We start from the raw sequence: 13245 nt of genomic DNA on the forward strand, positions 1-13245 counted from the left end.
GTCAAACTCATGAATGAACTTTGGCAACCTCCCATTGGTTGCCCTGTGCTCACGTGATCCCAGCCGGCTCATCGCGCTAAGCACGCCGCTGGGTCACGCACGCACAGCGCGGCAGGACCTCAAGCGGGTCAGTGAGAGGAAATGCAATGCGGGCCAGAATTAAAATGTCAGCGCGCCGGGTAAGTGAACATCGGGGGCTTGCACGCGCGGCAAGCTCCTGATCCTAATTTCAGGGCCAATGTTGTTGGGTTTGGAAATTTGATGGTGGCTAAACTGCTCTTATGCAGCCCTTAATAACCACTTGTCGTGTTCGCAAAGAACTAGTGCAAAAATGACCGAATCCATCAGCCATGTTTGTAATGGCTTTTTGGTCCATTTCAGCAATGGTAACATTTGGGAAAATGGTGTTTTGTCCACTAGTGAGAAAGGCGCTCTTCAGATGTGCATTAATGGATGATTCTGAAAATGAAAATGTTTTCAGATCTGTGGAAATGCAGACAGAATGTGCATTTATGCAACACCTTTCATGACCCCAGGATGTCCCGAGGCACTTTATAGCCAGCGAAGTACTATTGAAGTGTAGTCACTGTTGTAATGTAATGTAACGAGTTCCTCGCATCTTTGAAATTTGAGGTCTTGAGATATAAGGGACTGTTCCTAAGTGTTTTTTTGTTCAGGGCCACAACACTGAGTAGTGAGTTGTTTGAGGACCATTATTGGACGTGCTGGAAACCAAAACTCAATAGAGTGATTGGATGTGTATCTGCCCCCAGGATTCCCCACGGCTTATGATTTCCAAACATGGGTAGTTGCCAAGTGAGGCCAGACATTTAACTTGATGGGTGGAATCTACAGGACCAGACCACTGATTCTAGTAAAGGACTGGTTCTATAGTTTTACGATCAGTTGCTGCAAGGATACGAGAGTAGTTCTACCTAATAGCACCACTTTACTTTGTATCACTGGATAATGAGAGGAGGAGAGGAACAGTACTGAATTCCAACTCTGGCAACTTCCCACAGCTGAGCAGGCTGTGAATAGTGGCCAAGGAACTTGTGAAGCAGCGGGTTTACAAACAGCCTATGGTGAAGGTTGCTCAAGGGTATTTCAATTTTTAAAGGAAAAGGAAGGGAGTGGGATTTGTTGATTGTGATGTGACTGTCTGAAGGTTGTGTGCCTTGCTGCATCTGATTTACCTGTTGGCTAAAGTGTCGTGCATTGCTGTTTTTTACAGGGCCGTAAGTTGTTAATCATTGGGACCACCAGTCGTAAAGATGTCCTCCAGGAGATGGAGATGATGGACGTTTTCAGCACCACTATCCATATTCCAAACATAATCACAGGGCAACAGTTAATGGAAGCTTTGGAGGTAAGCCTATCCGTATAGCGAATACGATCGGAAGAGTGTTAGTAATTCGAGTCTGCTGAAGGTACAGGAAACTTTGTGCTATCCGGCACCGACGGGACCGAGCTGTTGCCGTCCCATCAAAACTGCCAGACAAACCAGCGCTAATGTTGAAACATACGGAGAGTTTGAGCTCCGTATCTGGCAACAAACCCTGTTGCTTAGCAACAGCTTCTAAACAGTCAGCCGTACCTTGTAAGCGTCTCTGTAGCTTAGCAACAGCTTCAGCGAGACCTTGCAGAGCCTGACTGGTGGAAAAAAAAAAGCAACAAAAAGAAAAAAAAAAACCTAACTAAACGGCTCCTGATTTTTGCCGGTGGCTCGAGCATTCCGGACAGTTAACCTCCGGATAAACCAAAGTTTCCTGTACCTTCCGCGTGCAACAGTTGCGATTGGACTCACTTAATTCCATCACTACAACTTGTCTTTGTGTAATAATACAAAAACAATGAATATGCTGCACTTCCCCACATCAGTGGGTCATCTTGCTTGACTTAACCAAAATAATTCTTAACTACCACCCCCCTTGCATTCTAAGCCTGGCAAAATCTTGAGCTCGCAGCTTCATGTTTAATGGCATTAGCCTCTCTCTGTGTTTTTATATCCTTGTGTTCACAATCCAAAAAGAGGAGGGCTAATGTCAGACGAGAGCTGCTGAGCTTTTGTCTTTTTTTGGTAACTTTTTAAACATACAGTCCTTAAATGTAACTCACTTTTTAATAAATCCTCTCTGTGGAAAAACGGTCAAAAATCCTGAAACAGTTATTGTTTTTGCTTACAACATGGGCTGACTCTACTTGATATTGCTAGATTGTCTTGACCACATTCCCTTAAGACTCTAGCTTCCTCCATTGCCAACAGTACTGCATGTATAATGTATGACACGGCAACCCAAGGCATTGCACAGATGTGTGTGTGTGTGTGTGTTGGGTGTGGTCTGTGTGTGGTTGAGGATGGTCCAAGGTGTGGCTGCTTTACCCATCCATGTCAAAGGTGCATGTCTATGCTGGCCCAAATCCAAGTGAGTCATTCTGAAGGGCACGCTTCTGTGATGATGACACGGGTTCTGAAAGCACGTGCATTTGTTTTTCGGGAATTGAGTCAGCAACAGTAATCTGCAGTGAGACTGTCTCATGTAGCTCTCATTCCTGACACCACAGTGAGGGGCAGGGCAGGACTGCACTTGCAGGTCTATGTCCTGTTGTTAATGCAACTTTTACAGTTATTGCAGTGTGAACCAGGCATTAAAAGTTTCAGTGAAAGCAGGGGTTCCCCTCAGAATCACAGCATTAGTGCACTAGCGATGGCTGATGCAAGACAGTCCATATTTAATCTTTTATATCCAATTAATCTGGGTTACCTTGCATCTGGTTAAACTGCCTCATGTCCTCGGTTTAATGAAAGTGAACACTGGCCTCGTGAGTACTGTATGGCAGGTCCAGGTGTAAGTTTAATCATTTGGAAGGCCAGCACTTTGCTGTGCTGAGGTACTGTAGAATAAAAGTGATGGGATCCAAGCTCATACATTTATTTAATCTCTTTCTCCGCGCCCCCCCCCCCCCCTTCCCATGAGTGGAAAAGAAATATCCCCAGGAATGCTTGCAAAAGATTCAAAGATGTATAGTTGGGGTCCGGGGAAGGCACAACCTAAAGGGAGGAGAAAGTAGCGATGCAGGTTTTTAAAATTAGTTTCTGGGATGTGGGCGTTGCTGGCGATGCCAGCATTTATTGCCCATCCTTAATTGCCCTTGAGAAAGTGGTGGTGAGCTGCCTTGAGCTGCTGCAGTCCATGTGGTGAAGGTACTCCCACAGTGCTGTTAGGGAGGGAGTTCCAGGATTTTGACCCAGCGACGATGAAGGATCGACGATATACTTCTAAGTCAGGATGGTGTGTGACTTGGAGGGGAACTTGGAGGTGGTGGTGTTCCCATGCGCCTGCTGCCCTTGTCCTTCTAGGTGGAAGAAGTCGCGGGTTTGGGAGGTGCTGCCGAAGAAGCCTTGGCGAGTTGCTGCAGTGCATCTTGTAGCTGGTACATACTGCAACAAGGGTGTGCCGGTGATGGAGGGAGTGAATGTTTAAGGTGGTGGTTGGGGTACAGAATATTTTAAGACCAGGGCAGCTATCCATTGCCATTCTTCCTTAAAACTACTTTTTAAAATAAATTTCTGGGCTCATCGAGGTGTTAGTGTCAGGGAATAGAGCATTGGGGCACCTAGTAAGAACAAGGATTCCTCACTGGTCAGGGCTGGCATAGCTAGATCTAGAGTCAAACTCTACAACAAGGAGCTGCACCAGTGTGACCATTTACTGATCCCCACATCTGTAGTTCTGTGGCTCCTCTTGAGAAAGATTGCACATTGCTGCTGGATTATGACCTGTTTTTTTTTTTTCCATGCTAGTAACTGGGCTGAGACTGCCCAAACTCCTTTCACAAAGGATGCTTGCAGCCAGTAAAAAGAGGCTTTCATCCCAGGAGTCTGGGATGGATTTGGAAACCGGTCCCCGGGATGAAAACCCAGCATGTAGCCCATGAGCCTCCCAGTCTCCCAACATCTTTTTACTTCAAAGTATGACGCACTTTGCAGCTGCAAACAGTCAATCTCTTTTTTTCTAAAGAATAAAACTATAGAGGAGACATCTTGAATTAAGGAAGCCTGTATAATATTTGGCCAAGTGCCTCCCACCCTGCATACCATGGGTCAGATTTTTTTCTGCAGGAACTCGAGCAGATGATGAAAGACTTTGATCTTTTTGATCAAAATTGCTTTCGTATAATGTGTCGCAACTAGTTGAATGACATGTCATTAAGTCTTGCTATCAATAATTTATTCCTTTGAAAGAATGTATTTAATGTAGGTACCGATACTTTAAATGAACTACAGTTGCCAGTAATTTTAAACCTATTTTTCTGCTGCATAAATGCACCTGGACAGATTTCCGTTCAGTGCAGCCGTAATTGCTCCTAGTTAACCCATCCATATACAGTATTACAGTATTTTGTCTTGTTGCGTGCTTGTGCAAGTGAGCGCTCGTTTCTGGCTCACTGTTGTGACTTTACATTGGTGGTACACAGCTGGCGAAATTCATTACTTCAGATGCTAAACAATTGGTGCACTGTTAATTGTAGTGTGTGTCTAATGGAGTATTTTGCACACCATATATGTTACTGCTAAACTCCTTCGATGACTGACTGACTGAATCAGCTGGTTAAGTCAGTAGTTGAACCATGCAGACTTTGAAGGTCTCGGTTGGCCAACTGGTCAGTGCTGAGATAGCTGATCTCGGCTAGGATGACGCTCTCTGGGCATTACACTTTGAATAGGGAGAGGAAAATCAGCCAGGCTTCCCATCTCCTGATCGCTACCCTTTTGGGAAACCCACCAGTGTGAAAGTTGAGTGAGAACAGAAACAAGTGTGGTGAGATGCCCTCTAGTGAGTACCATGCTGATACTCGCTGGACTCACAACATGGGCAAGGTACCAGAGAGGAGCTGGCATCTGTGGAACTGCACCCCTGTGAGAGACCCCACTGTCTGGAGGCGAGAGGAGGAAAAAAATAAGACTTCTATGATACCAGTAAACTCTTTTAATGAGAATCGAAATGACTCTGTTTTACAGCTCCTTGGCCGGTTCGATGAGCGGGAACGAGTTAGAATCACACAACATGTGAAGGGGAAGACTGTGTGGATCGGTATTAAGAAACTGATGATGATAATTGAAATGTCGCTGCAGGTGAGTCTGAATAGAATGATTTGAGTAGTGAAACCACTCTTCAGTTTGACATTCCCCTTTATTGGGCGGTTGTTCAGACTGACCGTTATTGGGCATACAAGGAAGCCCATGTTAAGCACTCAAATTGTCAATCCAATTGATGGCACTGTTGTACTTTAGGTGCCAGGTCAATAACGTTGTCAATCTGCCTTAGCCAATGCCAAGCCGGGCCAGTAGAGTGTGCATCATGAGCTTGTTGGTTTCTCTTCGAGCCTGGATAGATGGGAGAAGTCTTCGTGTCGGCCGTGGCTCCGTGGGTATCACACGCGCATACGGGGAAAGGCCCTCGAGCTATTTGACTTGCTCAATCCTAGCATCAATGCTGCAGTCAGTCTCATGCAATCCTTGCATTTCATATGTGCCAGCTGCAGCTCAGTTGGAAGCTCTCTCGCCTCCGAATCAGAAGGGTGTGTGTTCAAGCCCCACTCCAGAGACTGGAGGCTGGCACTTCTGTACATTACTGAGGGGGTGCTGCACTGTCGGGGGTGCTGCCTTTTGAATGAGACGTTAAACCAAGGCCCATGTGCCCTCTTAGCGGCACAGAAAAATTCCCATAGCAATATTCGAAGAAGAGCAGGGAAGTTCTCCCACTGCCCGGCCAACATTTATCCCACCGCCAACACACAACAGATTATCTGATCATTTAATTCATTGCTACTTGTGGGAGCTTGCTGTGCGCAAATTACCTGCTGTGTTTCCTGACGTTACAACAGTGACTACACTTCTTAATGGCTGTAAAGTGCTTTGTGTCGTCCTGATGTCATGAAAGGCGCGATATAAATGTAAGTCTTTTATTTATTCTTTACTCTAAATTTGAACTAACAAGGCAGAAATACATTTTTTTCTTACAAAAGGGCCTTTTTCCTCCCTTCTATTAAGCTTTATACTGTTCAAAAATGAGCACAAAGATTGTGCCATAATTTCTACCAGTTCATCCTGAATTTTAACAATTTATTGGTCGAATATTGTATCCTTGGAAATGCCGATGCAGCGTTGCTCCCCAGCATATAGTAAGTTTTATAATGGATATGTTTGCATGATCCTTGATGGAATAACTTCACTAAAGAGCAAAGGTACAGAATGGTGGTTTGTGGTTTCTAAATGTCCATGGAGGTGATGCAGATAATTAATGTGCAAAAGATTAAATCGCATCAAGCAACAGCTGTGGCACCGCACAGCAAGCACACGCACACCTTGTTGCATCATCTTTTATTTTCATAGCCCTAGCAACAAGAACAAGAAACAAAGGAGATGCCTTAGTTTTATGTCATTTTCCTCCTGAAGCAAATTACTTGCATGGACGCCTCTGTTTCTAGGATGATGTGTTTATATTAGTTATATAATTACACAAGGTTTGGCCCATGCACATTTGAATGTAGGAGTGTGATTCATTTGAAAAGTTTCTTCAAACTTTTTTAGTTTTTCCCGCCTTGATTTTTCTAGCCTCCTCTTCTGAGGTGTGACACCTTGTTGCGCTGGTTACCCTCCATTACCTCACCGACAGGTTGGCAGGCTATTTGACCATGAATATTTGACCCATTCACCCATCACCCCTGTGCTCACTGACCTACATTGGCTCCCGGTCCAGCAATGCCTCAGATTTAAAATGTGCATCCTCATGTTCCAATCCCTCCATGGCCTCGCCCCATCCTATCTCTGTAACCTCCTCAGACCTCCAAGAACATTGCATTCCTCCACTTCTGGCCTCTTGTGCATCCCTGATATCCTTCGCTCCACCATTGGTGGCCATGCCTTCAGCTGCCTTAAGCTCTGGAATTCCCTCCCTAAAACACTCTGCCTCTCTACCTTTCCTCCTTTTAAGATGCTCCTTAAAACCTAGCTCTTCGATCAAGCTAATATCCCTGTGGCTCAGTATCAAATTTTCTTTGGTAGCACTCCTGTAACGTTTTAATACGTTAAAGGCGCTATATAAATGCAAGTTGTTATTGAATGCAACAAGCCAAACCTAATCCTTGTGTGTGTGTGTGTGTGTGTGTGTGTGTGCTAATAAAGAAAAGACTACAAATGCATGAAGCTGAAATGACAACTTGCAATGCTGCAAATACAAAGTCTGTCATCACTTGTAAAGAGAAAGGACTAGTTGCCCTTTCAGATGATGCTCTCCAAATGTTGGTCCTTTTTTTTTCTTCACATGCTGAGTGACCTCTCTCCAGCATTTTGCTAAGGAATGGCATCACTAACCCTGTGACCCAACAATTTGGCGCTAAAGTTTTTTTTGGTAACTGACTGACTGGAACCAGAAGAAACGTGAGTCGCTGATCTTCAATCTTCCTTTTTAGTTATACTCCACGTGAGCTGCTTTTTATATTTGCCTTGATGTAATGTGGAATCCAGGTGACTTGTTCCACTGAGCTGCCTCCCAGCATTTCTCATGCTAAATCTGGCACCTTTATCCCTGACAGACTTGCAGACCCAGTTTTTGTGTGTGTGTGGGGGTCTAAAGTCTGTGTTAATGGGGCCAGAATGACTAGTTCTGTAGAAGGGTTTCGACCCGAAACGTTGACACTCTTTCTCTCTCCACGGATGTTGCCTGGCCTGCTGAGTTTTTCCAGCATTTTCTGTTGTTACTAGTGTAAGCGCTGTGTACTGGTCTACAGGAATCCAATTCATGTAAAGGTAGTTATAGTACAGTCGGAGCAGCTGAGGAAGATTTTGAGGAGATTTCAGGGTAGAGTTCTTGATCTTGCCTCATTGCATGTGGGAAAAGTCCCATTCCCCAAACCTGCTTACTCCACTTCAGTTTTTTTGCCTAGCAGCGTGAGCACAAGGACGCTCCAGCACCATATCTAGTATTGTACTCTTACTCTGTGTCTATGCCAGCATTTCCATCCTTGGTTTCTATATTTTTTTTTTTTGCATTGCTTTCTATTTTTCTAATGTTGACCTCTCCTGGAGGTGCCGCCTCTTGTTGGAGTAAGGTTCCATGGAGACCAGCACCCCACCCCAGCGCCTTGTACATGTGACCATTCCTGAGGCGCGCGTCTAAACCGTGGATGTTTGCGTGCTATTTGATCGTGTAGCGGCATCACAACCAAGCCTGCAGGAGAGTGAAGTGAAAGAACAAGTGGGACAGGTTGTTTGGTGTTGCTCTCTCACAGTATGTGAAGTGTTCTAATCTGTATATACTGAATTTCCAAGACGCCAAACTCTTTTCTGTTTCTGTAGAATGTATTCAACTTGTTTTAATTATGAACAAACCAGTTTGTAATGAATGCATTTTGGCTAGCCGTGGTTGAACTGAACTAATTATGCAAATACACTTCATACCTACCCCAGACATGAATTACTTTGCTAGCACATGAATACATAACCTTTCAACAGTCCTGACTCTAATGTTAATCGTTTACTTCCTTTTCCCTGTTTTACAAGATTTCCAAGTTCTCTCTCACGCTCTCCCTTTCTTTCTTCCCCCATGCCCCGCAAGGTTATAGCCTCTTTGACATTAGAGGAGTGCGGCAGACAAGTTGCTGTCACTGGATTTGTGCGTACAAATAATCTACGAGCGACTGGTGCCCCGTGACTTTGCTGTTGGGTCAAGCAGCCTCTGTTTCCGCAGGCTAAATGTGGGGAGCTGGTCCTGGGTGGTTGCTCTCCTCCTCAATCTGATCTCTATTGTGTAATAGAGCTCAGTAGGTCCAAGCAGACTGGCACCTGATGGCCCCATCTAAACAGGGGAGAGTGGTGCGTGGAGGTCGCACTCCTCCGGTTGGGGGGGGGAAGTAGGTGAAGATGTGACTGATGCAAAAATGTGGAACTTTTAGATTCTCCAAAGGAACAGACCCCTCGTCATTCTGTTTAGGATTGAAACTGATGAGCACAATACCTACATACTATTCATTTTGTATGTACGTGTTTTTTCTACGAGGGTGCAACCCAGTGTTTTACTTTTCCTCTTCCTTCACTTCCCTCCCCCCCCCCCCCCCCCCCCACCCCAGATTTCTTTGTCTCCTTGGACCCCAAGATGATCTGAATCACTTTACAGCCAATGAATACTTTTTTTTTTTGAAGTGTAGTTGCTGTTGTAATGTAGGAACCACGGCAGCCAATTTGTGCGCAGCATGGTCGCAAAAAACATCAAGTGATGTTGGTTGAGGGATAAATATTGGCCAAGACACTGACCAGAGCTCCCCTGCTCTTTGAGTAATGCCGTGGGATCTTTTACATCCACCTGAAAGGGCAGACTGGGCCTCGGTTTAATGCCTTGTTTGAAAGACGGCACCTCTGACAGTGCAGCACTCCCTCAGTACTACACTGGAGTGTCGGTCTAGATTTTGTGTTCAAGTTCAGCTAGTGACCCCTCTTTTTTTAAACCCTCACTCACCCCCAGGCTCCACCCGTGCCTCTCTGGCATTGGCCCTGGCAAATATGGAACCTAGCTGTAGTTTGGGAGCTCAAGCCATTTCAGGCTTTTACATTGCACTCTGGCCAGCAGGAGTCACGACTGCAAACCTCGGTGAAATGGTCTTCATACCTCCTCCACCAGATTTACCTCTTTCTAACTTTTCAATAATACCTATTCAACCCACTATTCTTCACCCCCCCCCCCCCAACCTCTTTGTGTTGTTCAGTCTATAAAAATGCTTGCTTATCTTCCAGTTTTAAGTTATGAAGAGTCCGCACCTGAAATGTTAACTTACCTTCTCGTTCTACTTGCTGTGTGTGTCCAATATTTTCTGATATCATTTGAGCACAAGGGTTCCCGTGAGCATAAGTTCCACCTCCACCCCCTTCAAAACTGCCCCCCTGTTGGCACTGATTTCTCTGTTTTTGCAGTGTGGAGACACCTTCGCCTCAGTAATGGTTGTTTATCTCCATGATTTCCGTTGACCTGTGCACGGCTCCCATTGTTGACCGCACCGGCAGTGTAAAGGAGGCAAACTGCTCACTTCCAGCATGCAAAACACAAATTTTCATATATCTTGAAAGCTGCTGTCAAAGCTAGCACAAAACGCAGGCTGCATTCATTTTAGGCCTCCCAATAGGGAATGATTACATAAAATTAAATTGAATTTACAACAGAGAAACAGGCCATTCGGCCCAACTGGCTTATGCCAGTGTTTATGCTCCACATGAGCCTCCTCTTGAGACAGAAGGTTGTGGGTTCATAGTCCCACTCCAGAGACTTGAGCACATGAAGCTAGGCTGACACTCCAGTGCGGTACTGAGGGAGCGCTGCACTGTCGGAGACATGGGGCTGGATTTTCATTGAGGAGGCGGCTAAAAGGCAGGACTACAACTTTCGGGGTTGTAGCCCCGCCTCCATCGAGTTCCAGCCAACCCACGCGATTTTGACTTGATTGACTTTGTTGAGCCCGCCCAGCGGGCTCAGCAGGCCAATTAAGGGCCACCCGGCAACAGGTGACGTCACAGATTGACATTTCATCAGTCAAGACCTTTTGACAGATGAAATCAGCGTTTCACAGCTGTTTGAAGCTGTCAAACACTGACAATCTGTATTCTAAGTTAATTCCTTCCTCTCAGGATGATTTAGAGATCTCCCCAGAACAGAAAGCTGAATGCTGCAATTTTTGACAGATCGCGGCCATTCTGCTTTCTGTGCCAGTGAGATGAGGGACTCCCGAGACCTGAATGAAGGAAGGCTGTAAAGGTAAGTAAAACTTTTTTAAACACTTTAAACACACCAAACACACTTACCTCTGCACTCATGCACCCATCACTCACCTAAACACCGTACATCTCGACCCCTCCAATCCCTTCGGCTCGACGGCCCGCCTCGCTAACTAACTCAGCTATGAAAATAGGGATTAGGCTAAAAACTACCTGTTAACAAGCAGTTAATTGGCACTAATCCCCTTCCCGCCTCGGGGAGGCGGGTCCCAGCACAGGTCGGGTATCCGCCTCCTTTGAAACTGACATGGAGGCAGGTTGGGGGCGGGATGGTTTCGTGCCCCCCAATTTTGGGATTTTAACCCCCCACACGCCTCCAATCCCGCCTCCACGGCTCAATGAAAATCCTGCCCATGGTCTTTCGGATGAGACGTTAAACCGAGGCCCCGTCTGCTCCCTCAGGTGGACATAAGATCCCGTGGCACTATTTTGAAGAAGAGCAGGGGAGTTATCCCCACCCCGGTAATCTGGCCAATATTTATCCCTCAACCAACATAACAAAAACAGATTATCTGGTCATTATCACATTGCTGTTTGTGGGAGATGGCTGTGCGCAAATTGACTGCCGCGTTTCCCACATTACATCAGTGACTCCACTTCAAATAGTACTTCATTGGCTGTAAAGCGCTTTGAGACGTCCGGTGGTCGTGAAAGATGCTATATAAATGCAAGTCTTTTTTCTTTCCTCCCACTCTGCTTCATTCAGCCCTGTCAGCATATCCAAAACACACTGAAAGCAAATGAGAGCATCACTTTTAAATCTGGGGACTCCTCCCCCCCCCCCCCCCCCCCCCCCCCTTGAACATGTGTCTTCCCCTTGAACACGTCTTTATCAGTACCACAACCAGCATAAATTGGCTTAAGGTGGTGATATGAAACAGCCTTTAGATCTGTTATGAAAGTGTTGTTTGCACATTACTGTTCAGTAGTGGTCTTGATCAAATCCTAGAATTACCCACCTTGCCTTTTTTGATACTGCTGCAGAATGATCTTAAAGCACGTGTGTTAGATGAATCAGTGAGTTCAGATTACCAACCTTTTTAAGTATGGTTTTCTTCATTCCTTGCATGCCGTTTGTTCTCCACACTCACTTTCCACCCTCCTTGCCTGCAGTTACCTTTGTGCTTGAAGCTAGATTCGTCCTCTTGTTTAAAATTCTCTCTCTGACTACCCTGATGGCTCGGTGGTTAACTGCTCTACCGCTGCAGTACTGAGCCAGGCAGATCATAAAGATCCAGGAGTTGGTTGCTATGATTGACCGCAGTGCCCCTGGGCTCAGGAGGTTAAAAAAAAAAAAAAATTACTTGGTATGATGGCACTTGGGAGGAACTCTGGTCACACGAACGCCTGGTTTGGTGAGGTACCAGGAGCTTCCCATGCCTGAGGACTGCATCGCACCGACAGTCAATGCCTTATGGAGAGGGGTGGTATAGAGGTGAAAATTGGAGGGTATGGGAAGGAAGCAAAAAAATATTTAGCTTTCGGTAGTTATTAGTTCTTGGACTTGCATCATGGGTGTGAGTAATTAAAATTATTCTGAGTATTAGCGATTTCTTTGTAATGGGAACATTTCTTCATTCACGCTAAAGGACAGTGTCGTAGGCTCCCTGTGTGCTAAACACATGTCGCCTTTAATCGGAGTCTCTCCTGCTTTTACCAGTGTATATATAGAAATAGAACAAAGTGATGTGAATTGTATAATAGTGGAGAATTGAGGAAAAAACCATAGAATTTGGAGCTAAGTATCTATATCCTCTTTAATCAGAGGCTGAGGTATGTATTAAGGTTAATTGTGGTTATGTAGATCTTGGTTTGCTCTTTGCATCTTTGTTCTAACTTGCACACTAACGAGGACCTGTATTGACTAGATATCTCCCCAGGGAATAAAGCCATTTATCTAGATTACTTTTTTTTTTGGATTTTAATTCCATAGCTGAGGGCTAGGAGCAGAGTCAGTGCACATTGTATGAAATACTTTCACGGGGCAAGGGCCTGCAAGTACTGACTGCTACTGGGTTCCTGCCCAGTCCTATAAAATATGTCTGGAAATTCATGACAGAACTGAACTGTTCAAGTAGTTGCTTATTTTTGTAAGTATTGTAAAGTTTTAATTTTTGCAGATATATTTAACCCGTGTGGTAATAATGTGATGGTCCAGTCTTACAATGGAGTAAGCGAGGAGGGCGAGAGTTGCTAAGTGCAGTCAGTAGAGATATTGCACCAATAATATCTTCTGTTGGTGCATAGCATTACATAGAATCTACAGCACAGAAACAGGCCATTCGAGCCAACTGGTCTATGCTGGTGTTTATACTCCACACGAGCCTCTTCCCACTCTAATTACCTCTTCTCACTCTGCCCCCCGTATATCCCCTCCATTTCCTTCTCCCTCACGTACACATCAAGCTTCCCCTTTTAAA

The 13245-nt window shown here is 45.2% G+C and overlaps 1 protein-coding gene across 1 annotated transcript in view; it reads left to right on the forward strand.

Annotated features, from left to right (window-relative positions):
- The window catches only part of nsfa (N-ethylmaleimide-sensitive factor a), a 294195-nt gene that overhangs the window by 255475 nt on the left and 25475 nt on the right, over positions 1-13245 (forward strand). The window contains exons 18-19 of the mRNA XM_085966605.1: positions 1235-1369; positions 5024-5137. Of these exons, the coding sequence (XP_085822731.1) occupies positions 1235-1369; positions 5024-5137 (249 nt within the window). The remainder of the gene's footprint in view (positions 1-1234; positions 1370-5023; positions 5138-13245) is intronic.

Source organism: Somniosus microcephalus, chromosome 24 (genome assembly GCF_052327205.1).
Source record: "Somniosus microcephalus isolate GS21.2 chromosome 24, FLI_Smic_1.0, whole genome shotgun sequence".
NCBI lineage: Eukaryota > Metazoa > Chordata > Chondrichthyes > Squaliformes > Somniosidae > Somniosus > Somniosus microcephalus.